Below are 24,605 nucleotides of genomic sequence, written 5' to 3' on the forward strand. Positions count from 1 at the left end.
ATGTTTTTTTCGTTATATGTCAGACCTCAGTAAGACTAGCTGTCTCCATTGGCGTTCTCAGTGGGGGAGGCGCTGTGATCTTTGCTACAAGCACTGGTCCGACCTCAGCTTTGAGTTTTTACGTAAAGGACTATGGTTATGATTGGGAATGTTAAAGCTGATCCTAGATCATCATCATTACAAACAACTTCCTGATTTTAATATTTCTTCATTTTACCAGATGCAATTTATTTTAAAATCTCATATTTTGGCAAAATAGAGTTTTTGTGGTAAAATTGTCAGCACAGTAAATGCCTTTTTTTGTTGCGTCAAAACGAAATGCGGCATATGATTTCCATTGTAATCAACATTCAACATACACCAAAGAAACTGAAAAGAAGTTTCAAACATCTCTGCAACAGCCAGACAGATACTGTAATATTTCTCCAGGAGCAGCACTAGGAGCAGCACAGTTGGAGACACAGTATCTGCACAGCTAGAGATAGCCAAAGCAAGCATTTCTGTCGCCATCTAGTGTTTATTTTCAGACCTCACATGCGCTTTGACCTCATACAAATACCAATAAATACAGTACAGTATGACGATAGGCTAAAACTGTTCATCCAATAGAAATCCCCACTCACACTTGTAGGCGATGTCATGGCGACGTTGGCTTGCTAAATAAACTCATGCGTAGAAACATGTCATCGGGTCTAAACGGTCGTCTGGCGCCAAATTGCGCATGTGCAAGCCGTCAACTCAAAGGTACTCCTTCGATATAAAGTAATTTCTTACGAAAATGAAAACGTGTCAGTTTGTCACTTTCGCGACGTTGGAGTAGTAACATCTTCAGCTACTTAAGACATTATCCCGAATCTAGGTTGTGCATTTAGATTTCTAGAAAATGAACAACTAAGGACGAATATTTCACTTCTCTCATTGACTTCTGTTTGGTCTGTTTTACAAGCGTTCCCGGAAATCTCGCGATGTTGTACCTGTGGGTTTAGAAACTCTGTGGTACCAAAGATGCTGAAGCACTGTAACTTCACTTTTTGTGATCTCTTCAAGTATTCTGGCCTCATAATTAGTTACGCCAGAGCAGATAATCTCTTGATATGGTTAATTATGCAATGCTTTACACATTTAGGCTTGGCTGGTTTGGAAAAGAACGCATTCTACAATATGTGGACTGTGGAATACTTGGGATGGGACATTTGATTGCGCATGCCCCATGCCTGTCCCACACCCACTAAAAAAATCGTAAAATCTCCTTTGTGAAAATAGCGGTTTGCCTTCTAAAAAGACATTTGAAAAAAGAGAAGCAAGGCTATATACAGACACCTGTTAGTCAGGCTTATTGAGGTAGTATGTACATGTAGGTATCGTTAAAGTGACTATGCATATATGATGAACAGAGCGTAAAAAGAGGGGTTGGAGGGTGGTGGGACACAATGCAGATAGCCCGGTTAGCCAATGTGCGGGAGCACTGGTTGGTCGGGCCAATTTAGGTAGTATGTACATGAATGTATAGTTAAAGTGACTATGCATATAAGATAAACAGAGAGTAGCAGCAGCGGGGGGGGGGCACACAATGCAAATAGTCCGGGTAACCATTTGGTTACCTGTTCAGGAGTCTTATGGCTTGGGGGTAAAACCTGTTGAGAAGCCTTTTTGTCCAATTTTTAGGGCCTTCCTCTGATGCACCACAACCAGTTGCAAATGTTAGAAGTCAATCAAGTAATCTGGATACACTTGTTGTGAAGAAAGTGGATTTTGTAGAATTATAGCCACAGTTATTAATTGTACTGCACATGTCTAAGAATTACAAGAAGCTGGACATCATTATATCTGCAGCCGATACGTTTTTGGGCCTCAAATGTCCCGCCCTCACAGGATCCGTCTGAGCCTGTGTTAGGGACCTGATTAAAATGTTGTGCGAAAAGCAGGCGGATTGTTTAATTTAAATTTCGTTATTGATAGCTTGTGTGTGTGTGTGTATATATATATATATAATATAATATACTTTAAAAAACTTTTTTAACCCTGCATTATTTCCTTTTTGGGATCTTTATTATCCAGCCACACAGTAGGTGGCGGAATGCACATATAATTGTTGCAAAGGCCATTATACCAAAGAAGGTTTGTGATGCTAGTAGTTTGGTCCGACGTAGACAGGGGGGCGTGAGTGGTGAAATAGAATAGTCATTGTCTGTTCTTTTGAGTTTTGATGTTTTTGCCTGACAAAGTGATGTTAGGATATATAAGTTATCCTGTATGAGCTTTTGTGCTGAATACATTCCGTTGTTACAGGTGTCAAGCTTATGGGCATGTGGCAGCAGTGTGTAGGAGGGAGGTTCCTAGGTGTTAGAAGTGTGCAGAAGAACATGAGACAAAGGAATGTGTAGCATTGGGGAAAGTAGTGGTACAGTATGTGTTAATTGTAGGGGTGCTCATGGGGCTGGGGATCAGAAATGTCAGGTGTGAGAGAGGCAGGTTGAGGTTTCCAGGATTAAAGTAGTGCAGAAGTTGTCATATGCTGAGACAGTGAAGAAAGTAGAGGAAGAAGGGTCAAGGTGGAGGGATCCTGAGAGGAGTGGTGTGAGTAGTAGATCTGTACCAGTACAGAGGGATCAGCAACTGATACAGTTGAAGTCAGAAGTTTACATACACCTTAGCCAAATACATTTAAACTCAGTTTTTCACAATTCCTGACATTTAATCCTAGTAAAAATTCCCTGTCTTAGGTCAGTTAGGATCACCACTTTATTTTAAGAATGTGAAATGTCAGAATAATAGTAGAGAGAATGATTTATTTCAGCTTTTATTTCTTTCATCCCATTCCCAGTGGGTCAGAAGTTTACATCCACTCAATAAGTATTTGGTAGCATTGCCTTTAAATTGTTTAACTTGGGTCAAACCTTTCAGGTAGCCTTCCACAAGCTTCCCACAATAAGTTGGGTGACTTTTTGCCCATTCCTCCTGACAGAGCTGGTGTAACTGAGTCAGGATTGTAGGCCTCCTTGCTCGCACACGCTTTTTCAGTTCTGCCCACAAATGTTCTATAGGATTGAGGTCAGGGCTTTGTGATGGCCACTCCAATACCTTGGCTTTGTTGTCCTTAAGCCATAACTTTGGAAGTATGCTTGGGGTCATTGTCCATTTGGAAGACCCATTTGCGACCAAACTTTAACTTCCTGACTGATGTCTTGAGATGTTGCTTCAATATATCCATATAATTGTCCCTTCCTCATGATGCCATCTATTTTGTGAAGTGCACCAGTCCCTACTGGAGCAAAGCACCCCCACAACATGATGCTGCCACCCCCGTGCTTCACGGTTGGGATGGTGTTCTTCGGCTTTCAAGCGTCCCCCTTTTTCCTCCAAATATAAAGATGGTCATTATGGCCAAACAGTTCTACTTTTGTTTCATCAGACCAGAGGACATTTCTCCAAAAAGTTGGATCTTTGTCCCCATGTGCAGTTGCAAACCGTAGTCTGTCTTTTTTATGGCGGTTTTGGAAGTGGCTTCTTCCTTGCTGAGCGGCCTTTCAGCTTATGTCGATATAGGACTTGTTTTACTGTGAAATAGATACTTTTGTAACTGTTTCCTCCAGCATCTTCTCAAGGTCCTTTGCTGTTGTTCTGGGATTGATTTGCGCTTTTCGCAGCAAAGTACGTTCATCTCTAGGAGACAGAATGCGTCTCCTTCCTGAGCGGTATGACGGCTGCGTCATACCGCTCAGTTTGAAGGTAGGCCTTGAAATCCATCCACAGGTACACCGCCAATTGACTCAAATGATGTCAATTAACCTATCAGAGGCTTCTAAAGCTATGACATAATTTTCTGGAATTTTCCAAGCTGTTTCAAGGCTCAGTCAACTTAGTGTATGTAAACTTCTGACCCACTGGAATTGTGATACAGTGAATTATAAGTGAAATAATCTGTCTGTTAACAATTGTTGTAAAAATTACTTGTATCATGCACAAAGTAGATGTCCTAACCGACTTGCCAAAACTATAGTTTGTTAACAAGACATTTGTGGAGTGGTTGAAAAACAAGTTTTAAGACTCAAACGTAAGTGTATGTAAACTTCCGACTTCAACTGTAGATGTTTCAGTAAGATTGGATTTTTTTGCATTTCTAGCAATGGTTATCAACTGTACTGCAGGAATGGAACATAGGTGGCCGAAAATTGAGGTTGTGGTGGCAGCTGCAGAGAGGTATTTGAGTGTGCGAGACTTGTCATCAGAGGAGTTACAAGGTGTGTTAAGTGGTGGTGTCCCACCCTTTCAGGTTGTTGGCCTGAGGTAGGAATAAATAGATTTGAATCATGGAGTAGGGTGGTATTTTTTTTGTGTGTGTGTGTAATGTTAAATGGTAGGGTATTTGTTAATTTATATTCAAGCAAAGTATAAGGGAGTTGTACTCCAGTCTAGTAGGTGGCGGTAATGCAACATTTACTGGATGCCAACCGCCGTTAAGCCTCATCAAAGAAGAAGATACCAAAGAAGCAGAACACTTCCTGGGCACTCGGCTATTATTATGCACGCTCCATGTGTTGAGAACGTTCAAATGGGTCTGTCTGGCTGTTACATGTCTGCTGACGTGACGAGCCTCCACTACCCAACATTAGCTAATTGAAAAGGAATCTAACACGACTTGGAAAGGAATTGGTTGTCCTCTCTCTTAGGTTTGCTAGCGTATTTTTCCAACCTGAATAGCCGAGTAGATAGCTAAGCTAACAATCGCTATACTAGGCGGATTTAGACAGAAACATGGCTACGGTTTCAATCCCTGCTAATACTACCGCACTTTTGCTGGATATTGAAGGAACCACGACACCAATAACGTTTGTAAAGGTAGGACAAAAAGCTGAGACTAATATATGGCATTTGAGGTGTGTACTGTAGCTTGCAAGTACAAGGGAGTTCTTTGCTAGACCGATTGCTACCCAATGAGCAAATTGACGTTGAAAATACGTCTTATCCAGACGTTGGAATTTGGTTAAATTTCCGTTCTGAATGGAAATTGAAAATCAATATTTTACAGACAATGTTTCTATGGCCAAATTTCAACCGTACACATTCACTTATCTACATGTCAATTAAGAAAGCATTATCACATTATTTTTTTTATTCCTAGGAAAATGGAGCAAGCTGAAGATTTCAGTATGGAATATTTATTATTTCTCCCCATCACAGCTTTCTCAAAAGCTTTGAAACTGTCAGTGATCATGTTTGTCTGAACTTTCATTCTCAGTAATGGTTACAGAAAAGTTTATTTCTCTAACTGTGATATGTGGTTGTTTATCTACCTTAGTTGAATGCACTGACTAAGTTGCTCTGGATAAGTGTCTGCTAAAAGCCCAAAATGTATATGTGAGAAGGAACACTTGCAAAGCATGCTGGGTGTTATTCTAATGAGCTCTGCCCCAAAACAATAGCAAATTTGGTTGGGCTGGAGCGGAATTCTATGTCTCAAGTTTGTACAGTACAGTATAACCCTACGAAGCTTGCCGTCACATAGTTACAACCGCAAATACAGTTATTTAAACAGTAATGTTTGGTCTTTGTGCATTGCATAGAAGTGTGCAAGATTAGTACTCGGCCAATGACTACCTGTTTTAGCAGCACGTGTGCCGTGTTGGACGGTATCCGTAATTGGTAGATGTCGTTTGCATTACAGATGGGTATGGTTAATCGAATATCCGAATGGATGTCAGTATTTGATTACTTGCGAAAGTATACATTTCTTTTAACAAAAGAATATAGGCCTATTTTTCTTTTTCACAATTTAAAGGGCTTTGTCTGAATTAAATACAATTATTCATATGATATTACTATGTAATGTACGATGGCATATTTGACACACTTTTGAATGTAGTTATGATGTGCAACACATAAAATAAAATGCCACTTGTTAAAGCGACAGTACAGTTGGAGCAGGGATTTGGCATCACCAGTCCTCGGGGAGCGAGCCGGAGTGGTGTCACACTTTTTCCCCATCCCTAGCAAATGCAGCTGACTAAACTAATTGCATTCTAAACCTGAAGATCATTAGTTTATCATTAGAATCAGGTGTGTTAGTTGGGGCTGGTGCAAAAGTATGTCACCAATCAGGCCCCGAGGACTGGAGTTGTAGTCTAGCAGATGAAGTGGAACGCAAAATGGAATTAAAATTACGGAAATATGTTACTTTAATGAGGAGTAGACTACAACTAGCGAACAACAAGTAGGCTGTTAAATCTAAATTGATTTGTTGTAGAAAAGGACAGGAAGCGCGGAAAAATGGCCACAATTATTCTTGCTAGCTAGGTAGTTGGCTGGTGTAGTGTTAATTTCATCAACTACTCATCAACCTATTTTTCTTGACAAACTATTACTAATAACTTTTCATTTTATTTGACAAATGTGACGAGACAAATTCCATGTGACAGTAATGGACAATCAATTTGACATCAAGCTCCTTTTCATCTGTTTTGTCTATTCCTAAACCTTCATGCATGCAGAATATTTCATGCAATCCTCTCATTGGCAGAATTAAAATGTTTCAGTTGCGTGGTCTCCCAAACAGCTCCCAGGTGGTCACTTCAGTTACTCGTCAATCTTTTGAACTGATCTGAAGCCAAGACACTTGACTTGTAACTAACCTCAACTAGAAACAATGTTTACACTCTCTCCCTCTTACTTTAATGTAGGATATTTTTGCATTCATCTGTGTGGCCGCTCTCGTGCCGCGGTCGACAAAAGCGAGTTGCGGTTGCTTTTTTCCAATGGGGAAAAATGAATATTTGTTGATTTATTAGTAGTACAGTAATACTTCTGCCATTTTTGGAAAGCAAAAATTCTCCCATTTTCAAGGAAACCACTGTTATTTAACCTCTTGATAGTTATGATGGGGAGAAAATCAGTTGTAAATTGTGTAACCTGTAGGCTTTATACCCTACATGGTTAATTATGGATGGCATTGGTTACAATCTGCCACAATATCAATGTTGCCAGCGAAGGTATACAAGGGGATAATAGCCTTGTCCGTCTAGGCCTATCTGAATGTGCACATGATGGAAGTTAGAGGTTGCCTAAATATTCATTATTTAATAGAAAAATATTCACTGACTATATTGACCTAAAATGGCTGTGACTAAAAATAGACTAATTGTCCAGAGGTTTAGTCGACTGAACTAAAACTAACGAAGGATGAAATTATCAAACGGTGTAGAAGACTAAAAGGTGTTTTAAGATTTAAATCTAAAATAGCTGCCAAAATTAACACCGTTAGCGTAGCTTGCTTGCTTTACATCGATTTGATACAGTCAATAAAATAACAATGTATGTCGCAGCCTCTGGCTAGTGCTCGTGAACCACAGGCAGGATTTGGTATGATTGTAGGCAGTCTGTTTACCTGTCTAGATGTGAAAGCGTGCCATGCGAGTGCACAGTTTAGGAATCTTTCAATTAGATTGGAGGGGGTGGGGGTAGCATCCCCAACACTGGGCACGTGATGCTACAACGGGTACAGCAACGGGTTTGGTGATATCTCGCAAGCTGTCGCTATGGATTGCCCTTCAGACCCAGTTTATTAATAAATTAAATAATTAAAGGTGTCTAAATTTGAGCTAAGTACAGTAGAGCACAGTAGATTAATTCCTTACAGTACAATATAGTACATTATACTGTAGTTTACGCTAAGCTGCTCTACTGTATTGTACTGAACTATACTCAACTGTACTGTGCTCTCAACTTGTGAAAGATGGACGTCTATGATTTGGACCGGGACAAATCTGAACCAATCATAGACGTGGCCAAATCTAAGCCGGTCCGGGCCGAAGCTGAAACAATTATAGACGTCCAAAAACACCTGTAGACCTTGAAATCAAGGACAGGGTGGACAGACCAAATTTCAATGTCTTTTCAACATCCATGAACAAGGGGAGTCAAATGGTGCACACTGGGTAATGAATGACAGCTAGATAGCTATATGCTAATGGTGCTATTTTCTCCTGTAGGACATTTTATTCCCATACATCAAAGATCATCTTGAAGAGCATCTGTCTGCGCATTGGGAAGAAGATGAATGCAAACAAGATGTGCATCTCCTGAAGAAACAGGTAACTGGTTTTCTGAAAACCGTGGACAATGATGATCAGTCAGCAGTGACTGCACACAATCAGACAGACACTCATGCATACATTCTGGGTGAAAGCATGTACCTTGTTCTTTGTTGAGCCTGTTAATGATTGCTTATGTGGTATGCATCAGATTAGTACATTAAATGAATCAGCAATTCAGAGTTCGGTGTCTACAGTGGGTTTGGGTTTAGCCCAAATATATAAACTCAGAAAAAAAAATAAACATCCTCTCACTGTCAACTGCGGTTATTTTCAGCAAACTTAACATGTGTAAATATTTGTATGAACATAAGATTCAACAACTGAGACAAACTGAACAAGTTCCACAGACATGTGACTAACAGAAATTGAATAATGTGTCACTGAACAAAGGGGGGGTCAAAATCAAAAGTAACAGTCGGTATCTGGTGTGGCCACCAGCTGCATTAAGTACTGCAGTGCATCTCCTCCTCATGGACTGCACCAGATTTGCCAGTTCTTGCTGTGAGATGTTACCCCAGTCTTCCAACAAGGCACCTGCAAGTTCCCGGACATTTCTGGGGGGAATGGCCCAAGCCTTCACCCTCCGATCCAACAGGTCCCAGACGTGCTCAATGGGATTGAGATCCGGTCTCTTTGCGGGACATGACAGAACACTGACATTCCTGTCTTCCAGGAAGTCACACACAGAACAAGCAGTATGGCTGGTGGCATAGTCATGCTGGAGGGTCATGTCAGGATGAGCCTGCAGGAAGGGTACCACATGAGGGAAGAGGGTGTCTTCCCTGTAACGCACAGCATTGAAATTGCCTGCAATGACAACCAGCTCAGTCCGATCATGCTGTGACACACCGCCCCAGACCATGACGGACCCTCCACCTCCAAATTGATCCCGCTCCGGAGTACAGGCCTCTGTGTAACGCTCATTCCTCTACGATAAAGGTGAATCCGACCATCACCCCTGGTGAAAAAAAAAACGTGACTCGTCAGTGAAGAGCACTTTTTGCCTGTCCTGTCTAGTCCAGCGACGATGGGTTTGTGCCCATAGGCGACGTTGTTGCCGGTGATGTCTGGTGAGGACCTGCCTTACAACAGGCCTACAAGCCCTCAGTCTAACCTCTCTCGGCCTATTGCGGACAGTCTAAGCACTGATGGAGGGATTGTGCGTTCCTGGTGTAACTCGGGCAGTTGTTGTTGCCATCCTGTACCTGTCCCGCAGGTGTGATGTTCGGATGTACCGGTCCTGTGCGGGTGGTGTTACACGTGGTCTGGCCACATCTGCAGTCCTCATGCCTCCTTGCAGCATGCCTAAGGCACGTTCACGCAGGTGAGCAGGGACCCTGGGCATCTTTCTTTTGGTGTTTTTCAGAGTCAGTAGAAAGTATAGGTCGACCGATTTAATCGGAATGGCCGATTTTTAATTAGGGACGATTTTTAAAGTTTTCATAACAATCGGTAATCGGTATTTTTGGACACATTATTATTTTTCTTTTTTTAAGTATATATTTTTTTATAACCTTTATTTAACTAGGCAAGTCAGTTAAGAACACATTCTTATTTTTAATGACGGCCTAGGAATGGAATTGCATATAAGGAATTGCATATAATCGATGCGCCTACTTCGACGATTTAACAAGCGCATTTGTGAAGAAAGCACTGTCGTTCCACCAATGTACCTAACCATAAACATCAATGCGTCTCTTTAAAATCAATACACAAGTATATATTTTTAAACCTGCATATTTAGTTAATATTGCCTGCTAACATGAATTTCTTATAATTAGGGAAATTGTGTCACTTCTCTTGCGTTCCGTGCAAGCAGTCAGGGTATATGCAGCAGTTTGGGCCGCCTGGCTCATTGCGAACTGTGTGAAGACCATTTATTCCTAACATAGGCCGTAATTAATTTGCCAGAATTGTACATAATTATGATAATTATTACATTGAAGGTTGTACAATGTAACAGCAATATTTAGACTTAGGGATGCCATCTGTTAGATAAAATACGTAACGTTTCCTTATTTCACTGAAAGAATAAACGTCTTGTTTTCTAAATTATAGTTTCCGGATTCGACCATTTTAATGACCAAAAACTCGTATTTCTGTGTGTTTATTATAATTAAGTCTATGATTTGTTAGAGCAGTCTGACTGAGCGATGGTATGCAGCAGCAGGCTCGTAAGCATTCATTCAAACAGCACTTTCGTGCGTTTGCCAGCAGCTATTGCGCTGTTTATGACTTCAAGCCTATCAACTCCCGAGATTAGGCTGGTGTAACCCGATGTGAAATTGCTAGCTAGTTAGCGGGGTGCGCGCTAATAGCGTTTCAAACATCACTCGCTCTGAGACTTGGAGTAGTTGTTCCCCTTGCTCTGCATGGGTAACGCTGCTTCGAGGGTGGCTGTTGTCGATGTGTTCCTGGTTCAAGCCCAGGTAGGAGCGAGGAGAGGGACGGAAAGCTATACTGTTACACTGGCAATACTAAAGTGCCTATAAGAACATCCAATAGTCAAAGGTATATGAAATACAAAATCTTATAGAGAGAAATAGTCCTATAATTCCTATAAGAACTACAACCTAAAACTTCTTACCTGGGAATATTGAAGACTCACGTTAAAAGGAACCACCAGCTTTCATATGTTCTCATGTTCTGAGCAAGGAACTTAAACGTTAGCTTTTTTTACATGGCACATATTGCACTTTTACTTTCTTCTCCAACACTTTGTTTTTGCATTATTTAAACCAAATTGAACATGTTTCATTATTTATTTGAGGCTAAATTGATTTTATTGATGTATTATATTAAGTTCAAATAAGTGTTCATTCAGTATTTTTGTAATTTTTATTTGTAATAATGACAATTTAAAAATTGGCCGATTTAATCGGTATCGGGCTTTTTTGGTCCTCCAATAATCGGTATCGCTTTTTTTTGGTCCTCCAATAATCAGTATCGGCGTTGAAAAATCATAATCGGTCGACCTCTAGTAGAAAAACCTCTTTTTAGTGTCCTAAGTTTTCATAACTATGACCTTAATTGCCTCTGTTAGTGTCTTAACGACCGTTCCACAGGTGCATGTTCATTAGTTGTTTATGGTTAATTGAACAAGCATGGGAAACAGTGTTTAAACCCCTTACAATGATCTATGACGTTATTTGGATTTTTCCAAATTATCTTTGAAAGACAGGGTCCTGAAAAAGGGATGTTTCTTTTTTTCCTGAGTTTAGCTATGTAGGTCATGGATTAATGGGTGTATTTGATTAGCTGCCGGCCTTAAGTGCCCTGCATCCTGTCAGATGGGATGACATGAGTGCAAGCGATGAGACGAGCGTTCAGAGCTGCACTCACGTTCACTGGCTGGTTAAGTATAGCAGACCTACTGCAGGAAGCTCTTTGTTTGTTTTTATTACACCAGGGAGGGACTGGCAAACTAGGGTGGTTGAACTCCTTTGAGGACCACTTGACTGCTTTAGATCAAAACTACCACTTGAAATCTGACTAGATCGGTCATTTGACGGACCAGAACAAGGGGGGGTTGAGGAACACTGACATAATTAATGGAAAGCTATCTACATCCGAGAAACACTTGACTACAGTAAATTCTGTAACATTGGGTTCTTCAATAAGGGATGCAGACAGGTCTGTGAATGGAGCTAATGAGTTCTCCTCCTCCAATGAGCTTATTGATTTGCAGAATGCAGAACAGTGATAAGTTCTCATAATAGCGTGGCGGCTACCATAATATCTCATTTACTGGAATTAACAGTTTCCTGTCGGCCAAGAGCTGTCTGTCTTCAACGTTGGATAACCCCAAGAGTTGTCTGGTTAATTCCAACCCTGCTCCCTAATGAACATGACCCTGATTAACCCTTGACCCTGTGCTGACCCTTTCATCATGTTAGGTTGAGGAGGACCTGCGTCTGAACAGAGCATGTGCGCAGCACGCCCTGGACCAGTCTGGGCACACGGACGAGGAGAAAGCCATCAGGGAGGTGGTGGACAACGTGCTGTGGCAGATGGCTTCGGACAGGAAGACCACGGCCCTGAAACAGCTGCAGGGACACATGTGGAGGGCGGCCTACGCTGCTGGGAGAATCAAAGGCGAGTAAGTAGCCAGAAGTTTTCCTTCTATTGCACTGAGGGTACTGTATGAGGGATGAATCCTAAATCGATTTTAGTGCAAATATCCCATAGACATAATTTCATGGTTAACATAAGACAGAGATACAGTTCCTGCCAAATACAGTGCCTTCGGAAAGTATTCAGACCCCTTGACTTTTTCCACATTTTGTAACGTTACAACCTTATTCTAAAATTGATGAAGTCGTTTTTTCCCCCTCATCAATCTACACACAATACCCCATAATGACAAAGCAAAAACAGGTTTTTAGAAGTTTTTGCTAATTTATCAACAAACAAAATACGGAAATATCACATTTACGTAAGTATTCACTCTTTACTCACTACTTTGTTGAAGCACCTTTGGCAGCGATTACAGCCTCGAGTCTTCTTGGGTATGACGCTGCAAGCTTGGCACACCTGTATTTGGTGAGTTTCTCTGCAGATTATCTCAAGCTTTGTCAGGTTGGATGGGGAGCGTTGCTTGCACAGCTATTTTCAGTTCTCTCCAGAGATGTTTGATCGGGTTCAAGTCCGGGCTCTGGCTGGGCCACTCAAGTACACTTCTGCGTTGTCATGGCTGTGTGCTTCGGGTTGTCCTATTGTAAGGTGAACCTTCACCCCAGTCTGTGGTCCTGAGCACTCTGTTCAGGTTTTCATCAAGGACCTCTCTGTATTTTGTTCCGTTCGTCTTTGCCTCGATCCTGACTAGTCTCCCAGTCCCTGCCGCTGAAAAACATCCCCACAACATGATGCTGCCACCACGCATCGCTGTAGGGATGGTGCCAAGTTTCCTCCAGATGTGACGCTTGGCATTGAGCCCAAAGAGTTCAATCTTGGTTTCATCATGAGAATCTTGTTTCTCATGGTGTGAGAGTCATTAGGTGCCTTTTGGCAAACTTGTTAGTTACAGACATTCACAGCCTTTGGTTCTTATAGCCATCAATGAGCTTGCTGTACCTTTCTACTGGCAATTTGGGCCACTCTTCAGCAGCAAACTGCTATAATTCTATCATGTTTGAGGGGTTCCCTCGACCAACTGCTGTTTTCAGATCTCGCCATAGGTTTTGGATGGGATTTAGATCTCTTCGCTGGCCACTCCAGAACAGTTCAGCGTTTTCTTGAATCATTACTTAGTGCTTTTTGATGTGTGTTTGGAGTTGTCATGCTGTAAGAACCAGAACCTTCAACGGAGACCCAGTTTTTTCACACTGGGTTGAACATTAGACGCCGAACACCTGATAATCTGCTCATTTCATGATGCATTGCGCACGTTCAAGGCCCCCAGGAGCAGAGGCAGCCAAGCAAGAGATTCGCTAAAAACACGCCACTTTGATACAGCTACGACCGGAAGTGACTTACGCAGCAGGTTAGGAGAATTAGGATGAGGTTAGCGAAAATGCTCTCCTAACCTGCTATGAAAAGCCGCTTCCGGTTGTAGCTGTATCGAAGTGGTGTGTTTTTAGGGAGTCCCAGCAAGCAACCCCACAGCATTATCAAATCTCCCCCATGTTTGATTGTAGGGAGGATGTTATTTTCATTGAACACTTCATTTGGTCGTCATTGATCTGTATAGCCAAAGATCTCTAATTTTGTTTCAATGATCCACAGAACAGTTTCCTAGGATTTAGGCTTGTTTAGTTGGGTTGTTGAGAAGTTCAATTAGGCTTTCTTGTCTCCTTCAGCAGTGGGGTCTTCCTATGTTTACCAATGACCAAATTAAGCATTCAAAGAAAAGAACACCCTCCCTACAATCATTATCGAACCTCACCAATGTTTGCTGTGGGGTTGCTTTGCTGCTGACGAGTGCCAAATTGCCAGTTTTAAAGGTGCAGCTATCTCATTGATGTCTGCAAGAAGGATTTGTCGGCAGTTATCTTGGCCGGAGTGTCAATCATTTTGTCCATGCCACTTGTTTTAAATAACAATTTTAATTAGTTTTGCAATGTTAAAATTCCAGTAACAAGGTGTGGAGATCCAAAGTTATTGTATTTAAAAAAAAATATATACTTTATTTTGACATTTTTCAAATTAAGACATTGACAATAATATATTCCTCACCCACCCCACCAAGGCATCATACAAAAATGGCACAAAAAAACAATGGCAATAAGTAATAACAATGGTAATTACAACACCAATGCTGACATTTTAAGAATGCCTCTTACCATGTTTGGCCTACTACAGCGTCCCCCAAGCTCGGTCCCAGGGACCCGGAGGGGTGCATATACTCGCCCCAGCATCCAACACACCGACTCCAATCGGAGGCTAATAAGTTGAACCATTTCATGTGTCTGAAGGTACAAACTCTGCCTTCCCGGTGAGCCCAGAGAGCAAATCAAGTGCACTATAGGCCTAACGCTGGCCAATCGGATGGCTCAGATTACTGTGTCTGCAGTGACGTAGCAGGCATAAAAGAAAGCTACAGCATAGTTGATACTGTGAGATTTCAAAATGTTTAAAACCATGACTAGAGAGAGACTGTCAACGAATACAGCAAAGAGCTGCTGTTTTTATGACTGAGTTCATGTTTAAATTCTTATTCAGCACTGTCAACACTTTGTATTCAACAATTTTATAAGCCATAAAATGTGCGCTCTTCCTATTTGCACTCAGCCCTACAACAAGCACTGCAGCAGAAATATGAGTAGGAAAATGTATCTATAGGCTTGCGTTGTTATTAGCGGTTTGGGTCTTTCTTTGTTCTCTGTTCATAGGATTCTCTGTTCATAGGAGTAACAACATGAATTTGTGCATTAGGCAGAAATAATGCGGTGCGACTTGAGTTTCGCCATCATCTGGAAGACTGTGTCCCTTTTTGGTCAGTGTCAGCGGAGAGATGTTGAGAGGTGGACCCTCAGTCTAATGCTCTCTCCCTCCACTGACTGACCATCAGATGCAGGCCCCATCAGCCCAATATTTTTTTTAATAAAAAGCAAATGATTTAAATGTATGCTCACTCAGCTGTGCTTCACAAGTAATACAACAACCGATCTATTACTGGTGTGATCATATAGCCTAAAAATGACCTGACCAACAATGCATTGGCAGGGCAATTCAAGCAAAGCTAATATGCGGTGATAATGTTTAACTTGCTGCACAAACCTCATTGCTACAGTTCTGTTTTTAATTAGTTCATGTTGCATAGGGTTATGTTTTTTTAAAGTCATGTTTAAATAAAAAGTGGTAGATTTTGGCTTGTATTTTGACTCAAAGGTTGGTGACCACTGTTCTAGAGTTTTCCCTGTTAACCCTATCAACGTTTCCCTTTACTGTGGAAATTGTGATAGAATCAACACAATATTAGCCACGTTCAATGCAACATACTGAAAAACTATGCAAACGATTTTGTTCTAGGCAGAACACATCAGAGTAGGATTCTATTGCGTTGACACGCACGACTCCGCCCGTACTCTAGTGTACACAGACCGGTGCGGCGTAAACAATCAGAGCTGCAGTAGGCCTCTATGCAATTAGACCATTGCCATATATGGATCTGTGCAAGTAGAACATTGCCATATATGGATCTGTGCAAGTAGAACATTGCCATATATGGATCTGTGCAAGTAGAACATTGCCATATATGGATCTGTGCAAGTAGAACATTGCCATATATGGATCTGTGCAAGTAGAACATTGCCATATATGGATCTGTGCAAGTAGAACATTGCCATATATGGATCTGTGCAAGTAGAACATTGCCATATATGGATCTGTGCCGTTTACAGCATGAGTAGATGAGCTTGTTTTGAGATTAAAGCGAGTGCTGCATGTAGCCATGTGTGCACATTTTGTTCAAATCCTTTGCTAGTTAGTGAGTTATTAGCCCAGTTCTAGATCATTTGTAGTGTAATAAGGGAGTGATTGCTTACTACAAGAGCACAAAACGTGTACATTTCTAGACCTCTTTGAAAAGGGAGTCAGGTAAAGAGCATAGGGGGAGCAGCAGCATGATAAAGATAGTAAGACTGCGAGCGAGAAGTGAGGCAAATACTATTGATGGGTGGTAACATTACACATTTTAAAGGTGGTAGATGAAAAATGGCAGTGAGCAGATTGGGGTCAACTGTTTTGTTACATGTATGTGAAAATGTCTCAGGGTCCCAAAAAGCCGCTCAGAGATTGGCATGACCAAAACAGTCGCTGAATCACAAACACTTGGGGTTGAAATTTGGATAGATTCTTGCCAGCCTGTCATTTGAGTAATGGAAACGGTGCAACACTTTTGAACTGAACGAGCCCATAATTTTATGTAAAATGACGTGTGGATACGCTCTATACTACGTTGCCATATGTCGTTGGTTTATTTTCCAGTTCAACTTATTTTAGAAGAAATGGGGAATTATTTAAGGGAAGTGCAAGTGTACAACTGTATGCACAGATTGCAAGATATGATTCCCCCCCCCCCCCTGCAGAAATGTAGATCTACAGGTTGTTTAGTCTTATGTAGTGGTATTAATGGTTTCTAAACCGCCTGTGAGAGGATCAAGTCCTATTGTACTGCTGCATTTATTCCAAATGTCACCTTCAGACCATCATTGTCTGGAGTCCTGTTGACTTATCCACACAGTATTACTAATATATGTGTGTGTGTGTGAACCAGGGTGTACCAGGACGTGGTTCCGTCCATCAGGAGGTGGAGACGGCAGGGCCTGAAGGTCTATATCTACTCCTCTGGCAGCGTGGAAGCCCAGAAACTACTGTTTGGATACTCTGTAGAGGGAGACGTCCTAGATGTAAGGAACTCTTCTCTTTATAAACTGTGTAGAACACACATCTCTCTGGTTCATTGTAATTAGGGGTGTGAATATTTAAACGCAGTTGGGATTGTTAACGTTTAGAAAAAGTCAACCGAAAAAGCGATGTGTGTGGGGGGGGCGCGGTCTCACAAAATTAGAATCACAGTGCAGTTATCACAATTTTTATTTTCCGTGTTATAGCCTAACTAGACGATAGGCTATAAAGGCCTGGGGAAATTTGTGTAATTTTAAATAAAACCAGGGAGGAAGAGGAACTTTAGTGAATATGTGAGATACAGGTTACCAAGACACATGTGCACGGTTCTTTCTGCCCCCTCCCCTGGCTCACCTCCTTCTCTTTGCTAATGATGCGAGTGTGTTCAGTCTTTGGTCTGTTGTGTGTAGAATATCCTAGTCTGTTCATTGATAGGCCCTGCTTTACTAAAGTTCTGAGATACAGGTTTTAATTACCTATAGCTAGGCCAAGTGCACGGTTCTGACTGTCTGCCTAGTGGCTGACCTGCCTATACTGTGCCCCTCTCCTCTCTTTCCCTTGCTAGCTTGCTATGAAAGATGCGGGTGTTTTGTGTTCTCAGAAGTAGGGTACGGCAACAAATCAGTCTCCTCCGTTCCAAAAATACTGAGTCTTGACACTCAGAAATAGGAATTGAAAGTGCAAGCTGTCAAGGAATTGATTATTTTGGAGTCGACTCTCCACCACTACGTCATCATCATTGGGAAAAATGGCAGAGAAAGCCAAGCGACAGCAGCGTCCTCTATTGCAATGCTATGAGAAGATGGTGAAATTCAAACTTTGCGCTGTGGAATTGAGGTAGGTCTACAGTAATTGTAGTACAGGTGCAATGCTTAACCATCTGAAAGGGACGCACTGTGAGACCCAACCTGGTGCTGGCAGCAGCGCAGGCCCCCCAACAACAGACCTGAAAGCACTGTGATAAGGGAACGGAGTAGCCATGACTGCGGTAGATGGAACTGCATTTCCCCCTAGCAGTCATATGCAGCACAATATTTTGCTTTGTGAATTCACATGCAATTTTTTTTTTTTATTAATCGAGAGAGAAAATAACAGTTTAAACGTTAAGGAAAATTGTCAATTTTTCACATCCCTAATTGTAATACAATCCTGACTTTCCCAAAATATCCAGTTTTTCCAGAAATCCCAGTTGGAAGATTCCTTGAATCAGGAGGGAATAAGCAGGAAATCGGGGAATCCTCCAACCAGGATTTCTGGAAAACATTGGAATTTTGGGGAAATTTACTGGAATTTTGTAGTCCTACTCCCAGCTAACTTCAGATTGTCTCTATCCTTTCAGCTATTTGATGGCCACTTCGACACCAACATAGGCGCTAAAGTAGAAAGTAAGAGCTATGAGAGAATTGCAGAGAGAATGGGCTGCCTGTCTGAGGAAATCATGTTCCTGACAGATATCACACGGGGTAAGTGTTGTAGCAGGCAAATGAGTTCAACGGTGAATGCTCTTTACATGTTGTTTGGACCAGAGCCTGTCTACCTAGCAGGATCAGCCTCAGAAGCTTTGCCAAACTTAGCTATGACTGAATTCCACAGTGGAATTTGTCAAAGGGCTTGTCCTGAACTACAACAACCCAGCCTGCATTAGACAAGTACATATGCTGCTTATAGAATATCAAATGGGCATATTTTAACTTGTATTTATTTTCCTATGTTATGGACTGTTTTATGGACACGCATGTTCTCAATAACCTACTGGGTAACATGAAGGAAAATGATACGTTTACCAGATTTTGATAACTGAAGCCATGTAGCTAGCCCTGCTTTAGTGCAGAATTTATCAACAAATTCAAACAAATGTCTATTTTTGTGTTTTTTTAAACATTTGTCCTGTTTTTCATTCGAACCGGTCTCTTGCAGTTAGGCTTATGGAAGATGTAGGCCTATATCATTAGGATTTGGTACAGGGGTGTTGAACACTTCTCCAATCGTTGTTGAGATCTGATATTCTGTGCAAGACGAGACACAGGCCAATGTCAACCAATGACATTTCTCAAATCCTTTCGGGCTAAATTCCAGCTAAACTCAGAGAGGACAGTTAGGCCTAATTACTTTTAAAAAGCTGATGAAGAGTAAGTCCACAGCCGTATTAGACTGAAAGATGGGCTATAAGGTGACTTCGTCAAACTAGTGAGGCTCTATGCTCATTAGTTGCTCATTCATCATATTTTCTACTACTTCACTCAATCCTGTTTTTAAGTCTACCTTCCTAACTGTTATACATTCTGAGACCAACCAGAAATGTTTCCTTGGCCACACATTCCCAGATTTTCATAAAACAAGCCACATGTGGTGTCTTTTTTTTTTTTCTTTTTTTTTCATCACCAAAAGAGTAGGCTAGCGGGAGAAGGGGTGTAGTGCTGCAGGAGCAGTGTCACGCCGCCACTTCTTAGTGGTGCTCATCTAGTCAAGTTGGATCAAAGCTGACATATATATCAATGTCTCGGAAGATCACACGGTTGAATTAGTATTCTATATAACCAAATATAATAGCATAGTATAGTATAACGTTACTGTTACTAATTTCTTGAGATTTTAGAATGGTTAGCTGAATAGTACATTTAAAATTAAAATAAATCCAATGTGGTCAAAACTCCACAGCGTGCGCCACAAGGCAGAATGGGATTTTGATTGGGGGGGAAAACGAAGGCTTATATAGTGTAATACCATCTTTTCTCATTTTCTCACGAAACAGTAATTCAAGAAGATCTAAATGAATATTCCCATGAAACCGATTTGAGATCAAATGATTGGCATGCAGTTTGGATATTTCACAATAAAACGTGAAGAATTGTCCATTTTAGATATTAGGTAGCCTGACTTGGTGTTTTGAGGGTATTACAAATACTAATTTCATAGGCAGACGTTGCAGTTGGAGGATGCGTTTTGTATAATGATATTCAATGGGCTACATTAGTGGAGGGGTGCGAATGTCCCTCAAACTCATCGATTTGGGTATTTTTAAATGTGGTCACCCTACCCTGAGGGGAAGCAGATGCCATCTCATGGAGAGCCACACGGCTGCCTCAGGTTGGCCCCACAATCACCTTAATGTTCTACCTTCCTTTGTTGTGTAGGTTGTTAGCTTAGCTTACAACCAAGGGTTAGTGCCTCTGTTACACCGTTACTGGGACTTGGGTGAGCATGCTGTACTGGGATCCTAGTGTGACTCAGGGAACATGATCGAGAGGAGGATATTTGTGTTTTTGTTCTTCCCTGCAGAGGCCAAGGCAGCGGAGGATGCGGGTGTGAACGTGGCGGTGGTGGTGCGGCCGGGGAACATGGAGCTGACGGAGGAGGAGAGGTCACACTATAACCTCATTACAACTTTCAGCCAACTGGAAGTGACGGGCGGCGTTTAACACTGGAGGGGAGGGGAGAGATGCTGCCGTTCGAATTCTGCCCTTTTCCTCCTCAGTGTGCACTCATTGACTCCCCCCCCTTGTGGATGTAAAGGTACTGGATAAGTGTACGCATGGGAGGTTTTGCCATATATCTAACACCTTTTTGTTTTTAAATGCATGAGGGGGAGTAATGAGCGTACACTTGAGAGAATCGGAACACCGCTAGAGAGAGGGAGAACACTTCCTCACTAGCCCCGTTCAATCATGTTCCCTAGCCTCTTCCCCTAGCACCTGGTGCCCCTTGGGTCTTATCAAAGAACTGGAATGGTAAAAGCAAAGCGATTGACGCTCCTTTTTAAGCCTATTGGAGAGCCAGGTGGAGCTATTGCTTTCCCCTATCTGGTCCTTACAGACTGAAGGGGAGTGGGCTATGGGAAGAAGCTACTAACCGAAATTGAACCGGGCCACTCTCATAAGAACTGTTTGTCCAAGGGGAATGGGAGGGTCGGCCATTGATCCAAGGATTTTGGGAGCGCACTAAAAGGGGAGCCTGGGTGCCAGTCTGTTTCTGCTCTAGCCAACATGTCGTTGTCTTAGCCAGGTAACAGTGTAGCGTTGTTGAACACAGAAACAGTCGGGTATCTAGGCTACACAACGGGTGGGCACCAAGAGTCGTACCAGTCTGCAGACTGCACATTTTAAGGGACCTCCCAGGGTTTCTTTCGCCTTTTTTAAGCATTTTAAATAAAAACCATATTTAAGTTGTTCACTTTATTTGTATTTAACTAATGTGTTTCAAAATCATGCTGATTGAACTTGGAAGTTTGAGTATTACATTTCTGTACTGTTTGTTTCCATTGTGAGTCACATTTTGAAACATGTTGAGTAGCCCAATCCTGTACAGTGCATTAATCAGAATGCAAAGACAGATTTTATTGTGTAAAATCATTTAATGTTCTAACAAACAACAGCAGTACAACACTGAGATGCATGTGTCAGTTATGCTCGAATGACAAAGCCAATTGTTGTACTAAATCACATGCAATGGAGAGAACACTGAAAAAGATTCCCATGACTTGTTTAATGGGCGCAACAGTGATGGTTCAGAATGGCATCATTGTACCTGGGTGATGACCTAAAGTATTACTACTGTACTAATCTTCAGAGGCTGAGACTTCCTCACAAACGGTCTGTCTTAAGTCAGGTTGAAAATAGAGGTAGACAGGAAAGAGAGTGAACACAACAGAAAACCTCATGTCGGTAGAGGAAGTTTGGTAGAATCAAAAATGGGAGAGGGTGATGACTCCCACATTTTGAGGACTTTGCTACATTCATCTGAAAGTCAGTGAGGTATGGTGTCACTATTCATCTGAGACATGAGTTCTCCTACAACTCACAGCTACATGATAAACAACCATGTTCATATCTTCAATGGAATCGTTTAGCATATTTTAGTGAACACCCCTGCTGAGGAGATGACAAAGGTTGCTTATGGAAAGAGTTTGTTGCTTTTGAAAGATCACCTCGACGTACAGTAGTAGTAGACAGTCATTCACTGGTTATTACGTTCAGACATGCAGTAGTGGTTGACTAACTCACAGAGACCCACTGGAGCCCTTGACCCCCTAAAGACTTCATGTTCATTTGTACACCCCCCCCCCAAACTGACACACCACAGGCAACTTAACTGTTTTTTGTAGTACTCCAAAGCTCTGTAGCTGGTCCGACTGGTACTCGGACACCTCTGAGAAGGTTTCTGACAGGCTGAGAGGCGGGTCGCGGTTGTCGGTGCAGACGATCTCAAAGTGGCTGTGTCTGAACTCGATGGCGACGGTTGCGAGGAAGCTCAGAAAGAACATGACCAGCGCCCACTGCGCTCGCGCCGCATGGATGGGAAGGCGCTGCACAATCAGGGCAATGTCTGAACCGGGGGAGTTAAGTATCAAACAAACACTATACAAAACATAAAATTCCTAGCTTCCTTCGAGGTGAACACTGATCGAACTGTTGAATAAGTGAAAGCAAGGTTTCCACCTCTACAGCTGTATCCAGCCCACATACCCATAATATTATACTAACTGTGTCGCAAGTAACTTTGTAAAAGCGTCTGCTAAGTGATGAGGGTGAGTCCCTGGTGCAAGCCAGAGGAAGGATACAAAAAAGCATGCAGGCGGTGAGGGCCCCAGACAGCAGAAAGCGAGGGATGCCTGCCCTCCGACCCTCGTTCCTAAGGTTGACTTTCAGGGTGATGACAGATTGAACCCAGCAGAACAACGTTCCCAAGCCAAACGTCATGTACGTGCAAATGTTGTGGAGCTCCTCGTCATTTGACAACTGGACCAAAGACAAAACAGACATGGCTCTTATCTGTTTTATGTTTACTGTGACCCTACAACCTCTGGCAAACATCTGATTATCACTGCAAACCAGGTTGAGGTTTTTGGCTATTTTATCAGTGGTTCCCAAATGTCTTGGGTCTGGGCGGTAGGGGCTAGTAGGCAGTGACAGTCTAGGAGTTAGGGGGAAGTGTAGGACAGGGTCAGTGACTCCTACCTGGAAGTTCCCCACCAGTGTCATGCTGAAGCAGGCCAGGGACAGGGCCACCAGACTGCTGATGTTGAGCCAGGGTTTGTGGACCTGGGGCTTCAGCTGCAGGTATCTGAGGACACCAATGATAGACCCATAAGGGATCTATCTCTGGTCTGGTGGTCTCTAACCATTTCATTCCTGGTCCTGGGAACCCACAGGATGTGCAGGCTTTTGTTCTAACTCAATACTAACATCCTCAACAACTGTTTATAATGAGCACTACATGGTCTGCCATTGGAACTACTGACTAAATGCATGCCAAGCAATAGACAGCACTTCCCCATTTTATAATGTGCATCCCGTTGTTTCTATTAGTGTCTCTGTCCTGCCATTTATTTTTGGTTCAGTGGTCAATGTTGACTATGTTTCCATGTTCATACAGGAGATAAACAGAAGAACATGCATCAGTCTTACCTACGAAGGCAGCCAGGTTCATGACCTGGCTAAATACACAACTGGCCGGGGGAGCATTGCCTGCAAAGCTGAGAGAGAGGGGGAAGATGGTGGGAGAGAGAAAGATACAATTGTATTGACAGGAATCACAAAACCTAGGTAAAGATTAGTAACCAGTAAGGTTGGTACTAGTATAGGGTGTGTGTACTGTACCTTATAAATGGAGGGGATTTAGGGCCAGATCGCCTGTGAAAAAAATACATGTAATATTTAGAAACTGGTGCGTGGTCATAATAACTGGAATAACATATTGCTAAGTTATTAATAGTCCTTACTTGTATTCTGAACTCAGAGGTGTTATCTTCTCATCTTCAATAGCTATGAAATACCTGCAACCAATGAGAACCATTTTGTTAATGTCACACACACACACAGCTGTAAAGCCAAATGGTGTGTGAGATAGCAAAAACAGATAAAAAGGGTCAAATACAGTACATTATACCGTACTGAACTATACTTTACCCGTCTTTATTGTACTGTACTATACTCTACTTTTCATAACTGTACTGTAATGTACCGTCCTGTGCTGTCCAAACTTATGATAAACAGATGTCTATGATTGGACCAAATCTGAACCAATCATAAACGTCTATGTTTGGGCCAAATCAAGGCCGTCAGGACTGGACGTCTAGGGACGTTGAAACCGGACCAAATCTGAACCAAACATAGACGTCTATGATTGGTTAAAAAAAAAAAATGTGGACGTTGCAATCAAGGCCAATCTGAACCGCCACCAAGACAAAACGTTGCGCCGGATAAACACGTGCTAGAGAGCACTAAATCCAAAGATAGTGTGATAGAAAGTGCAGTCCCCACCAGGTCATGGGTGATCCTCTCTCTGTTATCAGCCCATTATCTGCTTCAAAATGTCAATACATTGCAGTCAATGGGAAAATTTAAGGTTAACCAACTGACTCTTCTGTCAAGACATTGCATTCAATGGGGGGGAAATGATTGTCAACCAATTAATGCTTTATGTCAATACATTGCATTCAATGAGAAAAGATGTCTCTCAACCAATTGATGCTTATGTTAATCACAGGAGGCTGCTGAGGGGAGAATGGCTCATAACCATGTCCGGAACGGAGCAGATGGAATGGCATCAAACACCTGGAAACCGTGTGTTTGGTGTATTTGATACCATTCCACTGATTCTGCTCCAGTCATTACCACAAGCCCATTCTCCCCAATTAAATTGCCAACAACATCCTGTGATGTCAATACA

General features: G+C 42.0%; 2 protein-coding genes across 2 annotated transcripts; one reads left to right on the top strand and one right to left on the bottom strand.

The window, feature by feature from the left end:
- Window positions 1–4,499: 4,499 nt before the first annotated feature.
- On the top strand, window positions 4,500–21,103 carry LOC120025960 (enolase-phosphatase E1). The gene is made up of 6 exons (XM_038970717.1): window positions 4,500–4,839; window positions 7,986–8,087; window positions 11,987–12,189; window positions 16,807–16,939; window positions 18,277–18,400; window positions 20,217–21,103. The coding sequence occupies exons 1-6, from the start codon at window positions 4,756–4,758 to the stop codon at window positions 20,354–20,356; spliced, it is 786 nt and encodes a 261-aa protein (XP_038826645.1). The 5' UTR covers window positions 4,500–4,755; the 3' UTR covers window positions 20,357–21,103.
- Window positions 21,104–21,978: 875 nt separating this feature from the next.
- LOC120025615 (transmembrane protein 150C-like) lies at window positions 21,979–23,729 on the bottom strand. Its single transcript, XM_038970162.1, has 4 exons — window positions 23,710–23,729; window positions 22,892–22,997; window positions 22,495–22,672; window positions 21,979–22,259 (listed from the first exon to the last, which is right to left on the bottom strand). The coding sequence occupies exons 1-4, from the start codon at window positions 23,727–23,729 to the stop codon at window positions 21,979–21,981; spliced, it is 585 nt and encodes a 194-aa protein (XP_038826090.1).
- Window positions 23,730–24,605: the final 876 nt, after the last annotated feature.

Source organism: Salvelinus namaycush, chromosome 31, assembly GCF_016432855.1.
Source record: "Salvelinus namaycush isolate Seneca chromosome 31, SaNama_1.0, whole genome shotgun sequence".
NCBI lineage: Eukaryota > Metazoa > Chordata > Actinopteri > Salmoniformes > Salmonidae > Salvelinus > Salvelinus namaycush.

Bases quoted from the DNA above. Each gene is read 5' to 3' on its own strand.
- LOC120025960 (XM_038970717.1), top strand. From the start codon at position 4,756: ATGGCTACGGTTTCAATCCCTGCTAATACTACCGCACTTTTGCTGGAT. The intron at 4,840-7,985 runs GTAGGACAAAAA...TTTCTCCTGTAG, and splicing joins CACCAATAACGTTTGTAAAG to GACATTTTATTCCCATACAT. The intron at 16,940-18,276 runs GTAAGGAACTCT...CTATCCTTTCAG, and splicing joins TAGAGGGAGACGTCCTAGAT to CTATTTGATGGCCACTTCGA.
- LOC120025615 (XM_038970162.1), bottom strand. From the start codon at position 23,729: ATGGTTCTCATTGGTTGCAG. The intron at 22,673-22,891 runs GTAGGAGTCACT...TCTTTGGTCCAG, and splicing joins CACTGGTGGGGAACTTCCAG to TTGTCAAATGACGAGGAGCT. The intron at 22,260-22,494 runs GTATCCTTCCTC...CCCCCGGTTCAG, and splicing joins CACCGCCTGCATGCTTTTTT to ACATTGCCCTGATTGTGCAG.